General features: G+C 34.5%; 1 protein-coding gene across 1 annotated transcript; it reads right to left on the reverse strand.

The window, feature by feature from the left end:
* Window positions 1–1,729: 1,729 nt before the first annotated feature.
* Window positions 1,730–26,278, reverse strand: LOC129261939 (retinal homeobox protein Rx-like). The gene is made up of 3 exons (XM_064099296.1): window positions 25,912–26,278; window positions 13,756–14,306; window positions 1,730–4,100 (listed from the first exon to the last, which is right to left on the reverse strand). The coding sequence occupies exons 1-3, from the start codon at window positions 26,276–26,278 to the stop codon at window positions 3,456–3,458; spliced, it is 1,563 nt and encodes a 520-aa protein (XP_063955366.1). The 3' UTR covers window positions 1,730–3,455.
* Between the last annotated feature and the right edge of the window lie 1,231 nt (window positions 26,279–27,509).

Raw genomic sequence — 27,509 nt, forward strand, 5'->3', positions numbered from 1 at the left:
CAGCACTATGCTAGTTTGATTTTTCTCTATTTATTCAAGTCAGCATTTTCCTGGGCTGGACTTGACCTTTAAAATCCACTTTTCATTAATTGTTACAAATATATTAACCCATGCATTCTATTCGTATTTACAAAAGTGCTTTACATGTCCAGTTTTCAGTCCTTTATCAATCAATTTTGAGCTGTCGTTAGGCCTATTAGATTAATAATTACAATAATAACATTTTTATGAATTCCTAACAATTAAATTGTCCCTTTTTTCAGACTGGAATATATCATGCTTAGGAAGAGGAATAGAAGAGAGTCATCATTTTCATATGATGACAAAATTTCCTAAGAATGTCCAGGTCGATCAAAATAAAAATAACAAAAATATCAGCTTGCGCTTCGCGTTCACATCATTTTTATTAAGAGCGATCCATAATATCCACCTAACAATTTTCCTACACAATGCTTGAATCAGTGCTTAAATTTATAATTTTCAGATCGGATTATCAAATATTTTCAGCTCGCGCTCGCATTATTGATTTTCATGATGAAAATATATTAAGAATGCCTAGATACATAGGCATAATTCTAAAACACACGCACGCATTTTATTGAGATACGCAGCTTGTTTTTTATTTAAAATATGCTTAAATTATCAAATTTGAGACTAGAATATCAAAAAATTTCTGCTCGCGTTTCGTGCACACATTATTGATGCATTATACCAAATTACCCATCCTTTTCATGATTTACAAACATGAATAGAGGGACCCGTTTTACATATTAGGTCTAAAGCTCTTTATCCGCTCGCACTTTGCGCGCGCTTTGTTTAGATATACCTTTCCTGTTCATGATTGCTAAAAGTTCTAAGAAAATGTCATTTTTTTTGGTTGAAATGTCAAAAATTTTCAGCTCACGCTTCGCGCTCGCTTTATTTGATTGTTGAAATATGCATCGTCTTCATGGCTAATAATACAAATGGTCCTTAACAGGTTCATTTTTACATTATATGCATCTTGTTCAGGATCACGAACAAGAATGTTCAATTTATAGGACAAAATACTTGAAATTTCCAAGAAAAATAGCTCGCGCTTCGCGCTCACAATATTCAATAGGGCTTATGAGATTACTATATATGTAAGTTGTCTTATAAGCATATAGCTAAGAAGTAACTGTTATGAAAACCCTTTCAAAGAAACAAACAAAAATCAAGTTTGAATGGCCGATCGGGGAAGATTGTGAAAATGTTTTACGCCCCCTCCCCCCAATTGGCGAAAGCTGGATCCGCCCCTGTCAAAAATCGTTCCCAGGGCACTGTAGTTAGGGCATAGGGGCTGTAGCTGCACCCGTGAAATTATGCGAACATGAAAAGAAAAGAAACAAAGATAAGTGGAAAAGGGGAGACAAGGGATGAAAAAGGATCCATTAACAAGAGGATTAGTGCATTTTCTTGCTTTGATGTGTAGAGGGACGTTGGATTATTCCAAGGTACATTAAAGAATACAAGTTATTTATTTTTCTCTATCATTTCTCAGTCACTTTTCTTCTACCCCGCTCTCTCTCCCCCTTTGTCTCTTCTCTTCTCTCTCTCTCTCTCTCTTTCTCTCCCTCCCTCTACCCTCCCCCCCTCTCTCCGCTAACCGATCCATTTTGGTAGTGTTCTCCCCAAACATCACAATAAGCATGATAAGCCTAACTGTGCTTAAAGACAACAGATAAAATCATTACAAAATATGGGAAACTTATACAGTTGTCTAAATGTCTTGCTTTAATAATCAGCACAAGGATTGTGAAAATCAACAAGGATCATTGCGTAAACATAAGACAACTCTCGCACAGACAAGAACGCATATACTAGTAGACTTCCTACCATCTTTTTCTCGGAAATTACATTACATCATTATAATTTGTTTCGAATTATATACAAACTTATTCACATTTCATACAAATAAGGAGAAGTTGACGACTGAGAAATGAGATACGTTTCATCATGAAAGTATCAATAACATTGAACGTATACATGAAATACTGGCATGAAGGATAATTCACAAATTTCATAGAAAAGTGCATGTATAGTATATACATTTTGATGACGAACAGATCAAATAACGAAAAAGGTTTGAAAATGATGATGATATTGATAAAAATAATAATAATGATGATGGTGATGATGATGATGATGATGATAATGATGATGACAATAATGATAATAATAATAATAATGATAATAATGATAATAATAATAATAATAATAATAATAATAATAACAATAATAACAATAATAAATAGAAATGAGACACGAGAAAAGCATCAGATTAGAAAAAAAAGTATATCATGCTACTGTAGCTTGTTTTGTTTCTTGTTTTACATTGATCGATGTTGAAAAGTTGTTGAATTCAAAATGATTCTTTTAGAATCGTCATCACTGACCTTTTGATGACAATGATGAAGATGAATCGACAGAAATTTATCGATAATAAATGTCTCCATTCCTATACTATGTACTCTCCATTTGATTATCTAGAAAGCAATAAGAGTATCCATGAAAAACTGAGCAAACAAGGTAACCGAAACAGAATACTTTGCTTCATCTTTCATTTTCTGTGGGTATCTCATTTAACTGGGCGTTGTGGCCTAAGCCTGTAATCCAAACTACATGGGGAAGTTACGAGCTGATGAAGGGGTTCGAGGTTCGAGCCCTGGTCACGTCTTTCGGATGGTGACGTTAAAGGTCGGTTCCAGACTGAAAATCACGATCTGATTGATACACGTCTGAAAAAACTCAAGTACACCCTCGCACACACACATCCACTCTCACATCCTCGTGAGTGCATGAAATACGATAACGGTCTATCGTTTCCAACGATTTTTTAAAATCAATGCATCTAATTTATATTGCATGTTACCCGCTAAGAAGCAATTACTGTCCCCCTTTAAAAGAAGATGTGCATAGTTTAACATTAAACAAAATAATAAAGAATAGTTATGCCTGCGTAGTGAAATGTTATTTGCTTTGAAATAACATTTTGTTGTTGCATAAAGGCAAGAAATTGAATTAATCAAGGCAAAGAACGTAATGCGTGAAACATTAAAAAATATAACAATCCAAGTGATAATAGATCATACAAATTTGCAAAAACATTAATGATATGGTAGAAATATTAACACAAAAATAACAATTAATAAATATTGTACTGTGATTAGCCTATATGTATGTTTTAGAAATGATGTGAGCGATAAACACGCGCGCCTTGTTACTTAAAAAAAAGACTGTCTCTTCCCGCTATTTTAATAATGAAAATACTTCGAAATATATACAGTAACCTTATACTCTTATCTTCAGGCAAGAAAAAAGTGTTTGTTTTTTAAGATAATAAAGGAGAGGCCTTTTATCTGTTAATAATATTTTTATGTATAACCTGTACACCAACTGTTTTTAAAGGGGCTATTCAAGCACATAAAAGAAATTCAGCGTGAATCAGAAAGGGGAGGGGGGCTTTCGCCCCCACTGTTTCTGACGATATTTTCCAGGTGTGCCATCGCCTTTTTGCGTAGCGTTACAATACTGGAGCTCTGTTGGTCTTCCCCTAATGATCCTCCCAGATCACTCCCGCTAGAACTCTCACCGCTTGCACTTTCTTGGCTGTTCAAGCGCTCCTGACTACCTGAACGGCCGAGAGGCGATGTCAGACGAGTAGGACTGAGCAGCGGAAATGCAGACGCAGCAGTCGCCGATTGGTTGGCGGCTGCTGCGACAGCGGCCACCGCTGCTTGCTGGCGCTGCTGCTGGTGTTGCTGATGGGCTGCTAAAAAGGGGAATGCAGCACTAAGATGGGTCAGTCCCGGGGGAAGAGGTCCACCGGCAGCCGCTATTGCTGCAGCGGCAGCGACACTAGCAGACAGCGATGGATGAAGAATACCAGGCAAGGAGAGGGCTGGTAATTGTCGAGCGGTAGATAAGGGGTTAAGCCATGGATCCAGAGGCAAAGAGCTTGCCATTGAAGATGGTATACATCGACTGATGCTCGGTAGGGAAGAGTCTTTCAATTTTAGAGTACTAGCTTCCATCTTTTCCTGACGACGCCATTTCGCTCGTCTGTTCTGAAACCAAACCTGTAGAAGACAAGAGAAACACAGACAAAAACTGATTAAAACAATTAAACCCCATCTTAACAATAATAACAACAGCAACAAGAGGAAAAACAAGAAAATCAAGATACTTTGCTTCAACGATAAAATGAAATTTTTGGCATGGTATCACAGCAACCCAGTGCATGCATGCAATATTTCCAGCCAGCCAAAAAAAAAAGATATATGTTCCTTATACATTTGACACAAGAAAGGGAAAAAATCACTACGTAAATGTGCAAGAAAATTTGAGCATCTTAAAAGATACAATATTTAAAAGAAATTTGAAAGTTTTGGGCCACTGTTTGTAAAATATGTTTGTAAATCCATGCGCGACATCATCGTCAAGTGTACGATGGTGGAGGAAGTTGGCATGAATATGAATCGGCGAGGGTAGGACGGGTGCTTACAGGCTCCCAGTAAGCCATATTTTTTTTATACGCGCTATCTACGAAATAACATTATTTCATTTCATTTCATCTATTGATCTTCAAAATCAGACAAAATTGCATCAATATCCAAAGCTAGAATGCAAAATAAAATTTGTTAGAGAGCCCCCCCCCCTAAAAAAATAGAACTTAGGCTGGGCTCCCTGGGTATATTTTTTAAGGGTATACAATTCAGAATCGATGAACAAAGTGAAGTATGTCCCCCAAAATGAATCCGTGTATGATTGTAATGTTTTATCAATAGTAATAGCTTGCATGCAAATTGTTTGTCTTTTTGAAGACATTTGGAAAAAAAAATTCCCTGATGGTGGTGATGATGCTAGTGATTGTAATGGTGGTGATGGTGGTGGTGGTGGCGAAGATGATGACATGGATGATGATGATGATGGGGAAGAGGAGAAGGAGGATGGTGATGATGATTGTGGTGGTGGTGGTGATGATCGATGATGATGGAAATATTGATGGCGATGTTGATTGTTGCGATGATGACGCTAATGGTGATGGTGGTGGTGCAAATGATGATGACGATGATGATGATGATTATGATGATGATGATGACGACGATGACAAAATGTAAGACGATGAGAAGAAAAGGAGATTGAATGAGGTGAGGGAGAATGGCTGACGAGCAGAATAAATCTGATAAATTATAAAAGTTGATGTCATTCACACACCCTTCTTATGACGGGAGAATAGTCCTCATCATAATTATTGTGCATTAATCTATCGCCGAATAATGAACTGTAATTATATTCAGGATCCATTCATGTGCAGATAATATCTCAAATTTAAGTTATGATTACACTTTCATTTTCATTGTAGCAGAAATAACACGCGGGAGTGACGAAAAAGTTTCCACTTACAGTAGTGGCATATGTTGTTGTATAAAGTAGGGGATTATCATGACATCGTAACATTGGCAATAACTAAAGTATCCCGCTTTACGCGGGTTCATGGTATTAATTAGATATTTAGAAACATAATGACCTTTGATATTATATTATCCCCGATGAAAAATTGGCAATTTCTAAACTTGACACCTATATGAAGAAAGAATGTATGTGAAGATGATTAGGAATTGGTAGACCATTACAGGTAATGATTGGAAGTGTTTTATAAAATATAGAGCTTAGACACACGTCTAAAGTGATGCCATTAATTGCTCCCATTTCTCATTAAATTATGAAAGCAATTAAGCTTTGTAATTATCTGACGGTGTAACATCCCCACTCACTCTCCGGCTTTCTCCCAAAGTTGAGCTAACTCTATAACATGTATAATGTTATTTGAACCATTTCAATCTAGTTAATGTTCTTCACTTTTCTACCCCCCCCCCCCTCTTTCTCTCTCGCCCCCCCCCCCCCCCATCCTCGATTGCTATCTGTCCTATTTCATCGCCGTCACCCTAGATATCCCACTTCCCTGTTACACATCACAGATAAAGCGAGAAAAGTGGAGTAAATAGGATAATCGTTGCTTCTACAGTAAGAGTTCGGGATAATCGAGGCCCGTATGCCCCATTAATGCTTAATTTGAATTTTGATGGTTTTAATTAATATGATAAACCCTTCAAAACACAGGAACCATAATAGCGCGCCTACCAAGCGGCAAGAAAAATTAATTCAGCTAACCGACTTTGATGTGGAAGATGATCATCGTACCGTGACGCCGATGTTCTTCTATAAAATAGTTTATTGTTTAATATGGCGACAATAGTGGACCCATCCTGATCTTGTGGTTCGGACTCTCGTCTTTCAAAGAGAGGGTCGTGGGTCCGAATCCAAGTCATGGTGTGTTTTTCTTCAGCTCGAAATATCTCAACAATGTGCTGCACTCGACCAAGGTGAGGTGAATGGGGGTTGGTATTAATTGGCTTAATTCCTTGAATGCTCTGGGCAATGCTGATAAAGTGTTAGCTAGAGTTAAGGCGATAATTAATTGCGCTTTGTTCCCTTTGGCCAAATATTTCAATCCAGCTATCACTATTAAACATGTTTAACACGACGGTGTTTCTCCTTATTTACTTTTTTTTTGGGGGGTGGAACCAGTCAATGTGCCTGTATATGGGAATTTTAATAGAGCTGATGCAGTTATAATATACGCGTACTAATAACTGTATGGAAATTGACCGGGTTTCGGTGCAATTTGCTCGATATCGCTTGAAAAGTGCAAATATCGACATTTTCATCCTAAACGAATACTTTTGGTGTAAACTATATGCACTTATGAGCAAAAAATGAATGAATTTATTTCAAATGCGGTCAGACTTTTTTTTTAAAGAAATCTCAAAAGATAATTTAGTTTATAATTTGGATCTTCAGCATATGTTCATGGTCTTGTTAGTGGTCACTGTTATATTCATGGGTAACGGTTACTTCAGGAGCGAATCCAGTATTTTCACGGGGGGGGGGGGGGTCATCAGTCATCAAACTTTTTCTGATTTGCTGTTCGGAGGCTAACAATTATATTTTTTCAGAGGGGAGTAGTCCTATAACTGACATTTAAATTACATATTAACCTCATTTTTTTTATAACCACATTATAGGTAATCCATAATGCGAGCTCGAAACTCTAGCTATTTTTTTTTATATTCTATGTATTTAGACCTGACAAGAACATTCTAAGGGTTTTTTTATAATCATAAAACATGAATATCTTACTAATCATTAACGAGGCTGCGAAGCATGAGTTGAAATTGTTTATATCCTTATTATGAAAAGGGCCCTTTTTTATGAAAATTATGGGAAATTATGAAAAGGTTACTTATAAATAAATCGAAGTGCGAGCTCAGTGATATTTTTAGACCTGAAAACAGTACAGTTTAAGCATTTTGTTTTCTTCAATCATGAACATGATGCATAATTTCACTTCACAAAATGTATCGACGGCGTGTGTACCATCGGGGGGGGGGGGGTAGGGGACTCGTGATTCCAATTTCTATCTTTTTATATTTTTTTCTGTGTGTTTTGGGGGAAATCACTGAAAAAAATAATTTAAAGGAAACGAAAGCAGACAACGTAATCAGAGAGAGGGGGGCGGGGGGTAGATAGACACGATGAGCGAGGGGGGAATTATAGGTTACGGGCGAGAGAAACATTCAAGCAGTAAACGAAGATTGAACTCATTAATTTGCCCTCGTCGATAATTATCCTACATCCTCAAGAATCAATAATGGTTGCTTTTAAATGTTGCAAAGGGTTATAGGTTGTTCGTGATAACAACACGTTGAATTTACAGTTCGTTAGATTCCAATATAATTCATAAGGCTTTGGTGTACTTTTACGCCACGTCCTTCGGTCCAGAAATAATACATATCCTTTTAGCAACGTAAAATCGATAAGGTTAAGTCATGTAGAAGAATCAATGAGAAAACCATGGGCGGGGAAATCTACTTATTAACCCTTCAATAAATACAATAAATAACTTAAGACTGACTTTCCTTCTTTAATTATTATTATTACTGCAAAAAGGCCACTGTACTTACTGATATTAGGCGATATATGTTTAGTCAAATATAAGATTGGCATAATATTGACCAATAAATAAATAATGTAAATATATATGATATTTTACATTATTCATTTGTGATTATTGTTGTTTTGGGTAATGTGAAAAGCATTGTTATTTCAAGTATGATTTATAGAAATATCGTTAAATTTGATTTAGGTCATATAATTATTTTGAGGGTTATAAATTCCGGTCTGATATGACTTCGCTATACTATTTGTTATAAACAAATGAATAAAATAAAGGGGAATTCATTTTTATGTAGGGGGTGACGTGTCTACCGAACCTTATGTATTTTCATATTATATCAAACAGTGTCGGATATTGTTAGATTTCTTTCAAGGTGGAGCAAACTAATCCCAGAACGGATAATCTATCTCGGACTTGAAGTAACCTCGTTACAACAGTAAAGGGCTTCCAAATTTAGAAGATGAAAAAAAAATAATATATTAAATTGAATTCATGATTGAGCTCTATTTTCATCAGCAAGAATAAAAATATTATCATTAGAGATGATCTTTTGGGTATGATGAGGAGATAAATTGAAACATTTATAATTTTGAATATATTTCAATATTACAGACAGGCTTGGCAATAAATTTGAAAAAAAAAGTAAAGTAAAACAGAAAAACAATTTTTATCACTAAAAACGCTTTAATGCTTTTGAGATATTTTCATAACAAATTATTGATTATCATGATAACCAAGAGAACTATTTCATCTCAATTAACTGATCGATTCCAATAGATGAATGTGTGAATGTAAAAATTGATGGATGGATGGATGAGTGAATGAATGAATGAAAATATATATCAAGATAAGATAAAATAATATTTCATTAAACCCTATCGACCCCTAGCTGGTCGGTAGTATAAAAACATGACATTCTTCTTCTTTTTTTTGAGGGGGGACTAGTTTGCTTTGGGCCCTCAGAGTACTTGCCTCATTTACACTTTGCCCTGAGATCCGCTATGAACTAGAAATGTTAATATCATTGCTACGATAATGGTCATTCTGACTAAAATTTGGGTCATTTTTGACTTAGAATCATGTTGGTGTATATTGGATCCCGTAAATTTGTCGAAGCTTATAGTCTACTGATTTATGGTTGCTTCTTCTCATTTTGTTTATATCTCTTGTATCCCCCGGTAATACATAAGAAAGTATTGCCTATATATTTTGACTTGCTACCCTTCAAAGCTGCGATAGTCTTCATTATTAACTTGTAAATGTCAGAATAATGGATAGCTCACAATTTGTAGGCCATATTTTTCGCTGCTTCTCAGGCCGAGCCAAGGACCTATGCCTACAGACGACCCGTGAAAATCATCCAAATAATTGATTCTCCGTCTCAGATTCACAGGTCTTTATGATAAATTCACTTTCTCTCTGACAACATAACGAGTGAATAATGACGACATATCACCCATATACACCCCATCATATTTGTCTTCTTTAAAAGAAGATATATACATTCCTAAGTGAGAGGTGTGTCGTATAATAATTCTTCCGATATTTAGATGCAGTATTTTTTCAATGTTTGGCGGGATTGAATAGCGGGGACCTCGGGTGAACGGTGTTTCTTTATTTCTCCCCTGAGGAAATATGGTCACGGCAAAGAAATAAAATTTGCTTCAGCTTTTCCCTATCTTCTCTTTCTCCTTACCTCATTCTCTCTATCTTTTGCCTTACTTTGAGGCCAATTAAGCTATTTGTGCTGTCATTAGTACATTTATTTTGTCATATCGGATGATTATTATTAATTACATTGCACCAAAACAGGCATGCGATCGAGCTCGGCTGCTCCCAGCGGAGCACCAGCTGCTCTTAGCGCCACATCCTGGGGGCGAGGTCCGCATTATTATGAGGTTTCTTCATTAAAATGAAAGAGCGATGTGAATAAAGATCTAGTCGGATACAAACTTTAAATGTCACTTTTTAATGAGGTATTAGACAGATGGTGATGACTTGATCATCCTAATTTTTAAACAAAGCTTATCCTTGGATACTGTATTAACAGACGACACAAGTAAATCACAAATTTGACGAATTTTTCAAAGTAAGAGTCAGATCATTAATTGTGAATACATCGAATTAATGTATAGTAAATTTTGAACATAATTATTATAAAAAAACGAAAAATATCGAAATTTGGCCTGAAAAACAAGTATAAATGCTATTTCCACAATATATGATATCTAAAATTTCTTTTCCCATTTAATTTAAACACTCAGGATACTTTTATCTTATAGCTTTAATTCGGACCAGAGGCCGTTTAAGAGTAGAATTAGATCGATGATACTCTTCGTGAATGTAATGTCATCCTACTCATCAGGAAATAATAGGCATTTCTTCAATACGCCCCCATCACATCCATCTCATCAAGCATTCTCAGACCGTCGTCTTGAATACACAATCTACATAACGGTGATATACATTCATTTTGTATATTCAAGATATCATTGATTTGTATATTCTACATGAAAATGGATGAAATGTCACTCTGAAGAATATGAATGTTGAATTGAATTGAAGTAACATAATTATTATTTTAAGATCAATGATGTATTTTGGAAACAAAACCCTGCACCTTCACGCTTTATGTACCCGCCGTGTATGCTGACGCCGGTCACTTTTTTTTCTTCGTTAGATTAAATTTCATTTATTTTAATTTCTTGTTCTTATTCCCCATCTTATATATATATTTTTTTAATTCTTTGTTAATACGTCTTTGTATTTTGGGCACCCCTAAAAAGTGGCACCCGGGGAGTATATCACATGTTTTTTTCAATAGGGGTGGGCCAGTTGAACATATATTAATCTGTTTTTAACGTACTTAAATTTGCTCAATATCCCATGATTGCATTCCGCTATATCTTTCCCTCCCTTCCTCTTTGCCTTTCTTCCACTCTCTTTCTCTCTGTTTGATATTATTTGCCATGATATACTAAAATAAAATATAAAAACAACACTTCTTAAATCTGACGCACTATACGTTTTTAGAAAATGAAAAATAAAGTATTCATTTTTTTTTCTACATTTGACAAGACTATTCATCAAATCACAATAGACAGCAAAAATATCGATTCCACATGTCAAGGGTGGAATCAACACTTTTACATTATAATTCGGAGAAAAATATTATTTCATAAGAAAATAGAAAATAAATACATGTAGTTAGTGAGTGACGTCATCGGTTTCCTCGTTTGCATACCGACCAGAGCCCCGTTGCATAAAAGCTATGGTAACTTTGCCATCCAATGGTAGCCACCATGGTAACGCTGATCAACAGCCAATCAAAATCAAGGATTTCATGTAAGTTACCATTGTATGGAAAGTTAAATGGTAAGTCTTATGCAACAGGGCCCATGCAGGAAGTGCATAATGTAATTTGTGAAATCAAGCTCTCTTGTTAGTTTTCTCTTACAACCGATTTTGATGAAATTCAATTTCTTTGGGGTGGGCATTATCTTTTAAAGGTCAAGTCCACCCCAGAAAATGTTGATTTGGATAAGTATAGAGAAAAATCAAACTAGCGTAACGCTGAAAATTTCATCAAAATCGGATGTAAAATAAGAAAGTTATGATAGTTTGAAGTTTCGCTTATTTTTCACAAGCATGTGACGGGAGAAAAGACGGTGATGTCCCTCACTCACTGATTCTTTTGTTTTTATTCTATGAATTATACAGTATTTCATTTTTTACAGATTTAACAATAAGGACCAACTTGACTTAACCATATAGTATCAAACAATGCTTATTCCACATGTTCAGGGATGAATTAATCTTTGTTTCACTTGACAATGAGGAGAAAATGAGAATATTTCATATAATACAATACAAAATAAATAGTGAGTGGATGATGTCATCAGTATCCTCATTTGCATACCGACTAGGACGTGCATATATATTTTGTGAAATTAGCTAAACTTAAAAATTAATTCATTCACTCATCCATCCATCCATCATAAGTTTCTTATGTTACATCCAATTTTGATGAAATTTTCAGTGTTATGCTTGTGGATTTTTTTTCTTTTTATTCAAATCAACTAATGGTTGGGGTGGAGTTGTCCTTTAAGCATGTTAAGTAATAGAGAAGCCACATAAAAGGTCCTAATTAGTGTCCGTTTCTTCTATCACAACCATCCATTATCTTGCTATCGTTTATGACCTTTATATTGGATGACATAATGCCATTTCTCTGGTACACTTTTTCTGGAAGAATATTGGCGTGCCAGAGTCGCCCACAACATGACGATGAAAAAGACGAGATTAGATGTAAACATCTTTGAGCAGTGTGTGTAGTTCCGCGTGATTAAGTTTGTTGAGAATAATTAACAAACTTGAAAACATTCAACTTGAGAGATAGTTAAGGACTCGTGAACATAATTTGTAATAAATTTTTTTTTTTTTCAATGGCCGCATTGTGATCTATCCAAAGATAAAAACATATTTTTACAGTAGTTAATGGTGATAATTATATAAATCTAACTTGATGTATGTGAACAAAAATATCGTCGACGTTATTTTAAGAATATAGAAGAAAATAAGGTATAACCAATTGCAATAACACTATTATCTACTTTCCCGGAAAAAAAAGAAACTTTGAAATAAAGAAATCATTCTTAAACCTGTTAAGAAAATCAACCACCGGTAGTAAAATCTTAAGGATTATAAACATAATGGGGGTAAAATGGTGCATTAATTCGATTTGATAGTAAAAAGGGGTTTCTTCAAGCTCGACCTCGTCGCAGCTTTTAACATTATGCACCACCACCTACCAGATCAAATAGTTCCTAGACTATCTCTGTCCAGAAAATTAACACGCTCCCCGCCTTTCTTCTAGATTTAAAGAGATCGACATTACTAACTTTATTCGGTTTAATCGATAAAAAATCCAGCGTGTTATCCTTTTCTTCTACTACTACTTCTACTAGCTAGGATAAATCCCCTCTCTTTTGGTGAAATATAACAAACTATCTTATTTTTGAAATCGGCGGTTCTTATAGCCCATGTAAAGCTTTGGTAAATGTCAATTATTATATGAAATCATCTATAGTCACAAAATTTTAGTTTGATGTTTCTTAACCGTCGATCCTCTGTGAAAATTTAAGACTGGATATTGATTTATATAGCACCCTCTATCAATATTTTTTTCTTAAAAATTACCTTTCAGAGCACTTATCTTCCAGACTATATGTTTGTGGATATCAGAAAGCTACAGACAAGATTATACCCTGAAATTTCCTGTACGAATATCATAGTGCATACATGGCAAGCTAAAAAAAATAGCGTTCCATAAGCATTACAATCATGATAATCTACAGTTTAAATGTTGAAATACAGTTGTACCGGATATCCAATAAAGAAAAAAATTAAGATTCCGCAAAGAACAACGGTTGAAACAAATGAAAGGGCATCGCACTTTTGTAACATTGGAAAGTTAGATGACAATCGAGTATAATTCGCATTATTGACTTATTATCAAAGTTTTTAAATGGATTTTTATATTACTTAATAAAAAAAATATAGTATACTTTTTTTCCCGGTTTTTTTTTTTTTTTTTTTGGGGGGGGGGGGGGGGGTTGTGACTGTGATTAGTGATTTTTTTTCAGATTTCACGATGCCGCAATTATCTGTCAATGAAGTTTAATGTTCGTCGATCCCCAGATGACGTTACTTACTTGAACTCTGACCTCTGGTAGATTGACCTTAAGTGCCAGTTCCTCCCTGCTGTAAACATCCGGGTAATGTGACTTCTCAAACGCCCTCTCCAGTTCATGAAGTTGGTAGGTGGTGAAAGTGGTTCGATTGCGACGATGCTTCTTCTTTGGTTCACCGTTTTCATCAGCCTCCATCTCGTCCATGTCATCTTCCATCATCGATAGCGATGATTGATTCGGTGATCGAGATCGCTTTCCCGAATGTCGCGGGCTGACGACGTTGCCATCGCTGTTGCAACCCGATGTTGTACTGCAACCAAGGGCTTGTTTTCTTCCGGGCAGATAGGTTAGCGGAGACATGGATCGGTGGGACGATAAGTCCTCGACGTCCGAATCGTGAACCCCAACTGGTGTATATTTAGAAATATCAGAGTGATCGTTGACTGGTTCATCCATCGATTCATTTCTCTTGGACATTGATTCGTTTTCTGTGTCATGTTGAAGGTCTAGGTGGTCAGGTCCATCACCGTCTTTAAGATTGTTGCCTGATCCTTCAGCTGGAAAAGGGATCCCTTGAATTAAAAAAAAAAGAAACACACATCACTCAGTTTTTATTTCCTCAGGTAATAAAAACATTTCTATCGGAAAAGCGAGACAGGTTGAGGGGAAATAGAATTACATCAAAATAGGGAAAATCATAAAGTGTTGGGGGAACAACTAATGAAAGGAGGATAGTTAGTAAATACATCATGGTATAGACAAGCATTGAATTGGATGTAAGTTCTTCTATCAACTTCTTTTCTCTAATTATATCTGTACACAGTTGGGCAAAAGGCACTTGGCCTAGACTTTTTTTTTCCATAGCATATTTTGAATTTCACTAAGTCTGCAATAGATCCTTCAATTTCCAATCAAAACTAAATATAAAGGATACCTTGGATTCGTAATCAGTTTGGTCGCTTCACTCTCTTGCTAGGTTTGTATATTCTTGATATTTGAAATATTTGACGTCGCCCCTTGGAAACAAATTTCTACAATTGCCGGGAAATGACCAATTTCAAAACTTAAGACTTTTATCTTTACTTCCAGTTTAACAAAAACTGAATACTGTCCGATTCATTGAATAATTGAGAGTGTTAAAGTGAATGAAAAGAAAATGTCCGTTTCCCCTCCTGTGTATCTCTTTATCAATGTATATAAAAGAATACGGGTGAAAGTGAAGAGCCGTCATTATTGGTCATGTTCGTAAACCATGCAGAGCAGTGTCGCAATGGACTATTCCAATAAAACGCGCTTGGAATGACATTACCGCAATCAACCGATTATGGCCCTCATTGTAACAATATTTTGATATGTTTATTCAAACACCAGCTTGAATTATACCCTGCGGTCAGATTTTGATTTATAGACTAGTTACAGTAAATGCGCTTTCCCATAATTCGATAAAATTTGCCAAATCACCTCTGAGGCGATTAAACGTGCGCGGGAAGCCTTTTATAACTGCAATTTTGGCGGGAAGGAAAAATATGAGTCGTCGTCTGCAAACGATCAGTGCATGACTTTAGTCGCATCGTCCTATCTCTTTTCATTTCCCATTTCTCTTCCTTTCTTCTCACTCTCCTTCCATCACTTCTCCCTGTGTCTCCTTATTTCCTAACCGTATATTGAGCATGGGGCTCATTAATTTAATGTAGACGGATGAGGGCTGGTATCATAGCTAGTGGGGTAGCAAGCTACGCGGATGCGACAGGGATAGCGGTTCGTGAATGACTCGCTCAATTTGGCCCATTCAACAACAAATCGGTGTTTGGAGACTCGTTATCAGGCAAGCACGGCATTGGACGAAAAAAGATATGGAACAAAATTGAATTAGAAAAAATTCAAGAGTAGACATCGTATACCGTCTTAATAACCTTCCGATGGAAAGAGTATCGTGTGGGATAATTGAAGGAAATGTTTTGATGGCGCAATAATCATTCAACCGTGAAATCAATTTGATGGAAGTAAGGAAAAAAGTAAAGCAAAATCATCAAGCTATGGTCAGACTTCATAGATATTTGGATGAGATCATTTCGTCATTATACTCCTTTCCTTTTATCACACATTAAATTCCCAAATGTAAAATCATTGATGATGATGGCACCCAAAATCGCAGCATTTCTATTCCTTTAATAGGCCATGATGAAACTCCACTTGTATGGGTCATTGGCTACAAATTAAATAGTTCTCCAATTATATATTTTTTCTTTCCTTCTAGGTTTTCATTCTTTCGTAGACTGAGTGCAGTGTGACTTTGACCTCATCTCGTTGCCAAAAAACGCAATTAAAGCATTTAAATCCATGATTGAAGATATCGCCAGTGTTCACGGCTTTACAGTAATGTAATTATTTCATCAGAAACTATACGAAATAATTAAATATCTTTACCGTCATCTGATCATTGGCATGCAGTTTGTGTTTTCATACTTACACATCTTGCAGGGAATTTGATGCAATTGCTACTTTATTTTAGCCATATTCATCCCAAACATTTTTTTCAAATCGAGAATAGGACAGACGAAACAAAAGTACTCTACAGCTGGACGGGGCACAAAAACTCTATTATGAATGTTATAATCTAGTGGAGTGACCGTAAATTCAATTTAATTTTGTTTTATTTATAATTATGATCATAGATAATATGATAAAGATGACACGAAATTGGGCGAACACCCTAGTGAGCTGTGCATTCCACTTGTTCTACAAGCATGTCTATCAAAGCATGAAATATTGCAATGAAACTCAAATAAGTTGTATACAACATATAGCCAGCTCGCTAGGAAGATAAATATATTGAAAAAGACTATAAAGAAATATATCGATATAAACACAAAGAAAGAAATAGATTTTAAGAATGAATACAGAATGAAGAAAAACATTTAGAAAAAAGGAGATGAGTTGCGCAGGATTAAGGATTAAGAGAGGGGAGGTGATGTATAAACTACATACATTGGGGAGATGGGGCACTTTCCCAAAAAATAAAAAGATTGAAAAGATAAATAAATAAACGAATAAAAAGTAGTAGCAGTACGATAATTATATGTTTCATATGTAAAACAATATCAGAATTGCCATAAACAATTTATTATTTTCAATTTCCAATCAATAACATTTCACTACCAATTGAATTTATCCGCCCAAAATAAAATCCACGATATCCAAATAAACCAAAAGAAAATGATATCATGAAATATCACTAACTGAGTGCTTTCAGTTATAGATCTTGCTTTTAAAATGGTATCTGAAATTGCTCACATGAACAGATGAACACTTGATTTTAGAATAATTGCTCCACTGATTATTCGTCCATTAATTTCGACTTCACTGAGACGCCCGCAACAGAGCGTGTAATAGAACACTATCAAATCCAGCACGGTTTATGGAACGCTAAGAGGATAATCTTCATTTTATATCTGATTTATAGACATGATAGAATACACCCTGTGTTATGTGTGCACACAATCAAGGGTTCCAAAAAGTTTAAATATTTACAGTTTAGAAGCTGGATCTATGATAAATGATGTCAACATTCTTAATGAGAATAGCATTTTTTTCATCTGGCATTTATCATGTCAATAAAGATGTTGTATTTATCTGAACTTTCTATAATAACGCATAGAAAACAAATCGAGTTATAGGATATTCAATTTGTTAAACCCATGTTTATAGAATTTTTTATATTCATGAGTGTAGCTGTTAACATTCAATCAAAGCTCTTATTTTCATGAACAAATTTGAATGTTTGATGCATGGGAATAATGCCTGAACAAATTGTTAATTACATGTTTAACTTAAAGGCGGATCAGAGCAATAAGCCACCATAAACAGTTGTCGTACATTGTTTATTAGCTCATTGAACAAGATAATACACTTTCATTTCAAATCAACTGACCATGCATTAATATAACGTATGTCATCTTCCAGGCCATTGTTCGGACAGTGCTCAGATAATTTCAGGCTTGCGTTCAAAACAAGGTAAAAGATCAATGACCCTTTCGTTGCGGTTTTCTTTCTCATTCATTTTGTAATACTTTATGTTTAATTGTTGATTAATACATGCAGAGCGGTAAATAAAATTATCAAAGCTCCCTTATATATATTCCCTATTCCTCACTCTATTAGATAGCATCTATTTAATTAATTACAATAATCCTTTCCCTCTGTCTCCTCGTCTCGCATTAATGATCAAAGAACATTAATTTATGTGGGCATTTTAAGCTTCAATTAGTGGAAGTATGCAGCCAACCATAATTCACAAACCATAACGGCGGTTGCAAGCCAATTTATTGCGTTTTGCTTACAAGTGACAAACGCTTAAATGTTCCTATGTGTGGCCCCGTTGACGATTTGTTTGTTAGTTTTTCTCTCTTTTGTTTTCATACAAAGGGGTCAAAGCTATCACCCCTCAGGCGGTATATAGATCCAGGGTAGCGCGGTAAAAGAGAAAGCGTATGCTTAAAAAAAAAAAAACAGGCGTGGCGAGCACTTCTGTTGCCGTGGACAGCGGCAGTGGACCAGGCAGAAGAGATCTACATTAGATGTCAAGCTCGTGAGGAAAAATTTATAAAAAAAAAGGGGGGGGGTCTGACCCCGAACTCTGCTCACACAGCTTTCTTGTGTTCGATATCAAAATACACACTTGCTATACATATAAACAAATTAACGAGGCCCCTAATCACAATTCTTAGCTGTAAAGCTTACCCAATTATAATGTCACATGTATACGACTCACACCCACCGAAGGTATGTCATAGGTATATATCTTTTGTCGGTCTGGAGTGTGTGTGTAACTGTAGCATTCTATGTGAAATATTCTGAATATTCAATGGGCATGATAGGATTGCATGGCAGAGAGGATGAGCCTTTACGATGTATGCCGAAATGAAATATACATTCAATTTGTAAAAATAATGTGACCAAATAGGGAATTATCATGGTAAATTGGATTAGAAGGAATTTAATAGTGCTAAGTTTACAGTATAGTAATAACAATCTATACAGGACTGATGTTCACCGTCAATTGTCAAGCTAATAATGATATGGAATAATATTTCATTGTTCAAGGTGACATACAAACAAAGCCCACCCAACAGATCGTATTTGAGTGATTTACATCTCATCAACAACGAACAGAATTTATATTTTTTAATGTGTAGGAAGAAAACCACATGATGTTTGACGATGCTTAATCGTGTAATATCATTATTGTCGCTCCATAACTCAAGGGTTAATGAAATTCTAAATCTGAATGAGGTCGCAATTATTGCTATACGAAGTGAATATAGCTGGCCTGGAATTTCATATTCAAGAACAAGATGCGAATGCCGATCGTGGTTTTTTTTTTTGTCTAATTAAGATAATGGAGGAGAATAAAGAAAGAAAGGGGAAGAAGAAGAAGAAGAAGAAGAGAAGAAGAAGAAGGAAGAAGGCAGAAGAAGAAGAAGATAGAAAGGAAGACTTTTTTGTTATTCCATTACTGAAATAATATACAACTTGCACTTTATGTTAGATTATTTAAAATACACACATTCAACCTTGGAAAATAACGAGACAGTATAAATAAGCATAATATGTTGAGAAGTAAATTGAGTGAAAGAGATGGAAATGATAATGGGGGCAAGGAAACGAACGAGTGGGATCGAGGAATAATGGGAGTAAGAAGAATGCAATGATAATTAGCGAGGATTAGCGACAGGACGATTAAAAAAAACAGAATGTAGAAACAGAGAGGCATAGAAAGAAACATAATCCGTGAAAATAAATAAATGAGGGCGGAATAGAAGGAATATGCGAAGAAGATTAATTAAGGGTGATGAAAATAAAAGCAATACCGAAAAATATGAAGAAAATTAGAAGGGAAAAAATACTGTAAATTAATTTAAAAAATGACACAGAAAGACGAAAATAATAGAAAAGAAGAAGAAAATATAGATATAGATAATAGAAAAAAGGGATGGACGTTAATGAAATAAAGAAGGTGAAATGAAACAGGTGAAGAAAAAAAAGAAGAAAGAAAATATTGTTTAAAAAAAGCAAAATAAAAAGTGTGAAAGGAACAAGAGGGACAAAATAGAACAAAAAATGTTTAAAAAATATTATACAAACGGGGGAAAACCATATCAAAGAAAACGATGAAGGAGAGGCGGAAAGAGAGGAGTGTGATAAAGGGAAAAGATATAAAAAGAGAAAGGAAAAGTTATAAATAAGGAGAGAGGGAGAGAGCGAAAGGATGGACAATTTTCATGATAAAATGTAATGAAATAATACTCTTGACCGTTTTTTTTATAATGAATCCGAGTTTTGTAATAATGGGACACGTTATTATGAATTCCATAACAATGACAGTTGTTTGTGACTGAGGGTTGAAATCATTCTTGATAATAATAACGATGATAATACATTTCACGGAAGTTTGACGGGGGATGAAAAGGTAAGTTTATTGATGGGAAGTGAATAAAAGAAAATTAAAAATTCTACAATCGTGACAATAGGAAATGTGGGAGGGACATAACAAATTATAAAGACTGCATAAAGAGAACAACAAAGTTAAATAACAATGTGCTAATTAACATGACTAAGTTAGCATTGTATAATTACGACAAAAGCTTTTGTGATCTCATGTGATGGGTTAGATTTGCAACTAAAATTATTAGAAATACTAGAAGGGAGATGAAATAAAATAATAATTATTTTCATTTTAAAAGATGAACAGGTAGGCCATTACAATTGTGCTATATATCCAAAAAAAATTAGTCAGATTAATATCATTTTGAAAAATTTTCGGAATTTGCTGGGAATATACATATAGAAAGAAGGTGGCGAACAGGCCATTGTACTCTGTTGTATTAAAGCACTTAACTGATTGATGATAGGATAATGAATCGAATAAACTGGAGGAAAATAACTTGTTTTATATATATCCATTTAAATCGTAATTTCGCATTAACGGTATATACTTTGAATATCAATAATATAATTCGCATCTAATTGTCATTTTCCCCTTTGCTATGATATCATGCATGACTCCCCTATACGGGTGGTATACAACCAAGCACTTTCGCTCCGTTTTTATCTAATTCGATTAAATGCGCTCATCAATTAATTAGCATAACGCTAACCATCCAGAACAAATTGCATGCAAAATTCAACGCGTTAATTTTCTTAAAACTGTAGGGCGTAATTTCTCTTCTTTCATCCACCATTTTGCACGATAATCCAACCATGAGATGATGATCTATCTGGGATCTATCTGATGAGTAAAAGGTCTAGGGTTGTTTTTGTTTGTGCAAGAAATAACGCGGTGTCGATTGCCCTATTCTTACACGATAAGGCTTGATGAATCATACTAATAACCTCAATATTTTCGATAAGATTTGGAGTGACTTGTTTTACATGATTGTTTGATTTGGTTTTTCCATGTTATAAACTCGTTTAATGTTTCTATAAATTATGATAATCTACATGGGCAAATATCTGAAAGGCTTGTGAAGACAATAAAATTGTGAGCATGATTTGTTTGTATCATGTTTAAAACGATATGAGGTATATAGATCTTCATGTTGACTGATGTTTTATGATGACGATGATTTATTATTTTGTTAATTTATTAATTCGGTTATCAATTGTGACAAAACAGATTCAAATTAGCTGTCAAATGCAAAAAAAAAAGTTTTATCTATTGGGAAGTGATATTTAGATATTTAATTAAATTTAATTAAAAAATTATTTAATTAAAATTATTTTTATTCTTATCTCAATCGAAGTAATTTCTTTAATTTAGTGTTGATGATTCCCTCAAAACTTTGCCTAGGCCCCCTCTCTGCTTATCATCTTCGTGTATTCCAATGATAATATTTAAAAATGTATCCTTGTTTGTAGTGTTAAGATATTGTTCATTTCCCAAACGTTTGTATTGGATATGTTGGATGTAATTATAATGATGACTGCGTTGTCATTGATAATATTTTCAATAAGGAACTCTTGACATTTTGCTCTTTTTAAAATATCATTTTCAATTCAGAACACTGAATAATGCGACCGTGCTATTCTGAGATTAGGCAATTCCAAACCATAACAACGAGGTATTCTGCAAACTACATGTTTTTTTTATAATAAGTATTTATATAATCTACAACACATGCATTCTGAAGGCCTATTCAATTCGAATAGATACCTTACATGTCAGAGGGCACTTGAAATGATTTTATTACAAAACCGAAAAGTCCTTTATGAATTCTATACTGTTCATTATTTTCTTTAATATAAATTCCATTAATCAAGCGTTCCTCTGATAGCTAAAAACATTTATAAATATTTAAATACATTGCTTTGTATACATGGTATATTTCATTCTTTGTTGCCCTGTGATTTGTGACAGGAAATAATTTTAATCAAAAGAAATGAAAAATTATTGACTTTAATTTCTTTGAGTTAGAGCGCTTTTCCGCTTGGGTTCAAAAGTATCCTTTGTGCTATGAGGTAAATTGAATCGTTTAGTTTGATTTATGTACTTATGTCATTAGAACAATCGAAAATTTAAAACAGATTATCTCTTTTTGGTATAACCTGCTTAGAAATATGATCTGACGTTGATTAAATTGACATTCTCAACAGGGGGGGGTGACAACCCGCACGCTTTGGAACTTAACTCATTGATCAAGCTTATTCGTCAACCATGGCGCCTACGTGTACGTACATCTATCAAATCTAAACTCAAATGACATGGTGATACACAATCATGTCAGTAATTGGTCAGTCCCATTTATTTAACCTTTATTCAAAAGTCATATTTGACAACAACGTAGACATTTCTGTCTTGAACATGTTGACATAGTACCAGTAAATGCTATATTAATAAAACAGTTCTTATATAGCGCATTGTATCATTGAAAATGTCTTTTAAAAATGGGTCGTCTGGTCTAATGGTTAGAGCATTGGATTGTGAGGTTGTGAGTTCGAATCCCCGCTCGGCCATTATCTGTGGTCTAGATAACATGTATAAGGTCAGCTACTATAATAATTATGACTGGTTGACTAGAGTTAAAACTATCTCATTATTTTTATTATTTTGATGTACCATCTTGGCGTTGATGAGGCGGAGAGTTATCAATTATTACGGGAGTTATAACTTCAACAGAAATTATAAGACTGAATTTGTTCCTATACCTGTATACTCGTCATAGATAGCGACCAAGGGGGCAGGTGTTTCTCGATTTTGTTTTACTGGGGGATCGTTCCATACTCGAGTCTTACAGATTGATGGAATACAAATAGACCAATCAATATAGGCCAAGAAAAGATCGATACCGAAATTAAGCATTTTTCTTTTGGAAATTTGTCAGTATCAATATTAGTTTACATTTAATTCTTGAAACAGATCTAGGCAGTGAGATGGGGGAGGAGGCAAGAAAAAATGAGAAATAGGAAGAAAGCAAATGGAAGGAAAGGGTGAAATATGATATTGTTTTTGAATATCATGTCAAAATCTATCACAAATTTGGATTTTTGCATTAAAAGGTCAAAAATTTGCCCATTACGCAATATCTGCCTCCCTAAGGAGTCTTGCAAATTACGTCACTGTTTATACAACTTATTTAGTATATTCATCCATAATTATCTTAACAATTTGTCGACAACAATTTAAGTGTGTATAATATATGCCATGCAGGTACACAGTTAAATAAAATATCATGTTGTTTAAACCATCTTTAAAAAATTAAACAACTTGTTTCAAACTTTAAACAATTGATGTTTGAGTGACCGGCTTCAACAACCTTCTTGAAATTTAATCTGTTTTTACAGCGTTTTACAGTGTAAAAGTTATACGCTACTTGTGCATGTTGGGGTATATAGATTATCAGTTTCTGAAGCAATATCATAATTTTGTTTTAATTTATATTTTAAAGGTCCAGTCCACCCCAACAAAAAGTTGATTTGAATGAAAAGAGAAAAATCCAACAAGCACAACGCTGAAAAATTCATGAAAATCGGATGTAGAATAAGAAAGTTATTATATTTTAAAACTTTGCTTAATTTCACAAAACAGTTATATGCATATCCTGGTTGGTATGCAAAGAGGAGACTGATGACGTCATCCACTCACTATTTCTTTTGTATTTTATTATATGAAATATGAAATATTCTAATTTTCTCCTCATTGTCAAGTGAATCAACCATTAATTCCTCCCTGAGCATGTGGAATTAGCATTTTTTTAATATTATATTTTTTTAAATACTTTCATTCATTTCATTTTGTTTATTTTTGAAAGTGTGTTTCTTGCAATCTAATAAATTGATTGCAAGATGGTCTTTTTTCGGAAATGAATGTTAACCAGGGAGTAGCCTAGATAGGTCTATTTGGCTTTTGCTATTCCCCCACATCACATTCATTACCCTATTTATTTTGTTACTTTTGTTAATTTGTCATTTCACAATATTCATTACTCCATTACTATGGAATCATTTTGATTGATCTCGATGTATTGTATCTTGTATATGTTTTTTAGAGATGTGAAAAATAAATTAATTTGAAAAATTGAATATGGTTCAGTCAACTTGGTCCTTATTGTAAAATTTGTAAAAACTGAAATATTGTATAATTCAACAACAAAAAACAAAATAAATAGTGATTGATGGACCCATCGACTGTCTCATTTGCATGACAGTGACTTGTGCATATCACTGTTTTGTGAAAAATAAGCGAAACTTTAAATGCCATAACTTTCTTATTTTAGATCCGATTTTGATAAAATTTTCAGCGTTATGCTAGTTTGATTTTTCTTTATTTATTCAAATCAACATTTTTTAGGTGTGGACTTGACCTTTAACTAATATGATAATATATTATCTCTGTTATAAACTGTGGTATTTAGCCTCAGGTATATATCCACACTGTTGCCTAAGAGGTCTTTCTCCACACATGCATCACATAAAACATGGATTATTGTTTTAATGCCTGAATGATATTAGAGTAAACTTGCAACAATAACAGAATATGAAGACTTATTGTAGTGCTAAAATTTTGAGATTACTTTGACAATGGTTTCCAGTACTCTAAGCAAAATAGAGTCAAAATGATCTGAAATATACATTTCATAACATGAGTCACTGACTTTATCTTATAGCAAAGTAAGTTTATTTCAGATATAAAGATTACATAACTTTAACGATAATGCTTATCTCATAATGATTGCATTTTTTTTTTCATTTATATTTTGTTTGAAATGAAAGTGAAACAAAAAAAATTAAAATGATTAAGTTGAATGCTTTGAAAAATACCGTCAGAGCTATGTCGGGTTCTAAACCACATCAAAAGCAACTCTACAAATATCCAATCAAAAGAAAATATTTATTACTTCAAAATGTAAGCTATAGGCCCATTTAATGTTTATTGTGATTAGATATTAGCAATACGTGGTGCACCTACATCGAACAAATTTAAGTTTGAGTTTAAGCATTCCATTATTAGCACTTATTTGAGTTAAGATATTGTTCTATCATCAGTTTCATCATATTGCATACTATATTTTTTGTATTATTTTATACGACGTATCTACTATATGTTAAACATAAGTAATATTAATCGATACACGGCTGGTGTGTTATTATCATTTGATTTATTCTTGATGTGTTTTCCTTTTGGCCCTGCTTTAATTGTTTAAATATGACTTATATTGATTTTATTCAGGGCCGTAGTCTTTCTTGAGGGGCGTCCTTTTTCAAGCCTTTGTGCTTATGACTGTCCCCTTCCATGCAATGATTGTTTATTGTTATTTTACCGTGAAATATTATCAATTTATTTTCTGTTGTATGATTTATCTTTTGCATGGAAATAAAGAATCAATCAATCAATCAATTAAGACTCTTACTGTGTTACCAAGAATATTATATTCAGGTTGTCATATTAAATGGAAATGATCTCACAAGAATGTTATAGAAAAAGACTGTTTGCAAAGAAACATAAAGGCAAAATCACAAATGGATATAAACTTTAAAATATGGACATATTTGGGTATATTTTATATACTTTTAATCAATGAAAATGAATAAAGATGCCATAATATCCGTTACATATTAAAATGTGTATTGAGGTGACCCTTTTTAAGAAGAAATAACCGTGCTATGAAAGAACAATCTTACCAATTTTGTCTCCACTCAAATGTTGTTGTTCCGCTTTTACGGCTAGATTTAGGGGTAGCATGTGTTCTCCACTGGGGCCAAGACGGCTAGACAATAAACCAGCAAAGGGATTCGGCCCCGTGAACAACGGTCGAAAGAACCTGTCCGATCGAGACTGCTGCATTCCAAGTATAGCATCAATGGAGTGACTCGGACGGGATACTTTAGGCGCATCTTCACCTCCGTGTCCGGTGGTGAATTTCCCAGAGCGGGCGAGCACGATAGGAGTTGGATGGCGGGGAAGGCTGTCGTGTACCATTCCGTGTCCCGTACTCACCGGGCAGGCTGGCGGTGACATGGCCGTGATAAGATGATGCGCTCCGTCCATTGTTAATAATGATGAACGATCGCTCTTCGAAAATCGGTAATGATCAGCAGATAAAACTAATTCAAATTAATGCAAGTGATGTCAATCTCGAATGGTGGCGCTGATGGCTTGGTAACCGGTTTTACTCCACCGCTACCTGTACGATATAACGAGGATATTATATCCGTCTCGGGTATCTGCTTTATCAGATAAGTCAATCAGTAGATATTAATTTCTTGAAATGTCAGTATACCGACCAAACAATCCGATATCAATGTTTAGTACTTGACATAACGCCGCAATTACTATCAGTTATCAGATCTGTTATTTGCTAATTCGGATCTTTTTCTTTAAACCTCTTTACTTGAATCGAGTTGATATTTAATGATAACAAGAAGCTGTTGTTTTATATACATAATCCCAAGGATTAGATAGCATAGACATTTATGAGGAGCTATACCGTAGCCGAATACGGGGTGGGCGTGGCCTGTATAGCTTTGTGACAAAATTTGATTGACATTCAATTTATAACCAATTATTTCTTTAGAAGGAATGATGGTCAATAGGGCATTACAAATGGCGTTACTGCGCAGCTTTTCTCCACTGCCTCAACCAATAATACTGATATAATTATTCATTATAATGAGCAAGCTGCTATCTACAAGATAAGATGTGAGCGTTAATTTTCTGATGCCATACAACCCACCCAAAATTAATCTTGATTTGAAGAACATGCATGTTTTGTAATATAGAATTAAAGTATATTTTCCCTGTTCGAAAGTAAGTCATTTTATCAATGCAGAATTTTACTCGAGTCTGTGAAATTCTTTGGTCAGATCTGGGTCCCGTAACACAAATGTTACCGATTGTCGTATGCTTGATTTTCACGATTGATTGTATTATAGTCAATGCAATCAATCGTAGATAAATGTTCTACGATCATTGATAAATTTTGTGTTACGGGCCCCTGGTGGATGTTTCATAAAGCTGTTCGTAATTTAAGAGCGACTTTAAGAACGACTGGTGATCCTTTCTTATGGTGAATGTTTTCACCATTAAAATAATGTTTAATGGTGATTATTAAGCGCATAAGAAAGGTTCACCAGTAGTTCTTAAAGTCACTCTTAACTTACGAATAGCTTTATGAAACGGTTCATGGCCTTTATCTTTTTTAATTTGGTTCTCCCATGGCCCGACTTGCCCATTTCCCTGTTACCGTAACTGCTTTAAGGACAAGTCTACCCCAACAAAA

The sequence above is a fragment of the Lytechinus pictus genome, chromosome 5 (assembly GCF_037042905.1).
Source record: "Lytechinus pictus isolate F3 Inbred chromosome 5, Lp3.0, whole genome shotgun sequence".
Taxonomy (NCBI): Eukaryota; Metazoa; Echinodermata; class Echinoidea; order Temnopleuroida; family Toxopneustidae; genus Lytechinus; species Lytechinus pictus.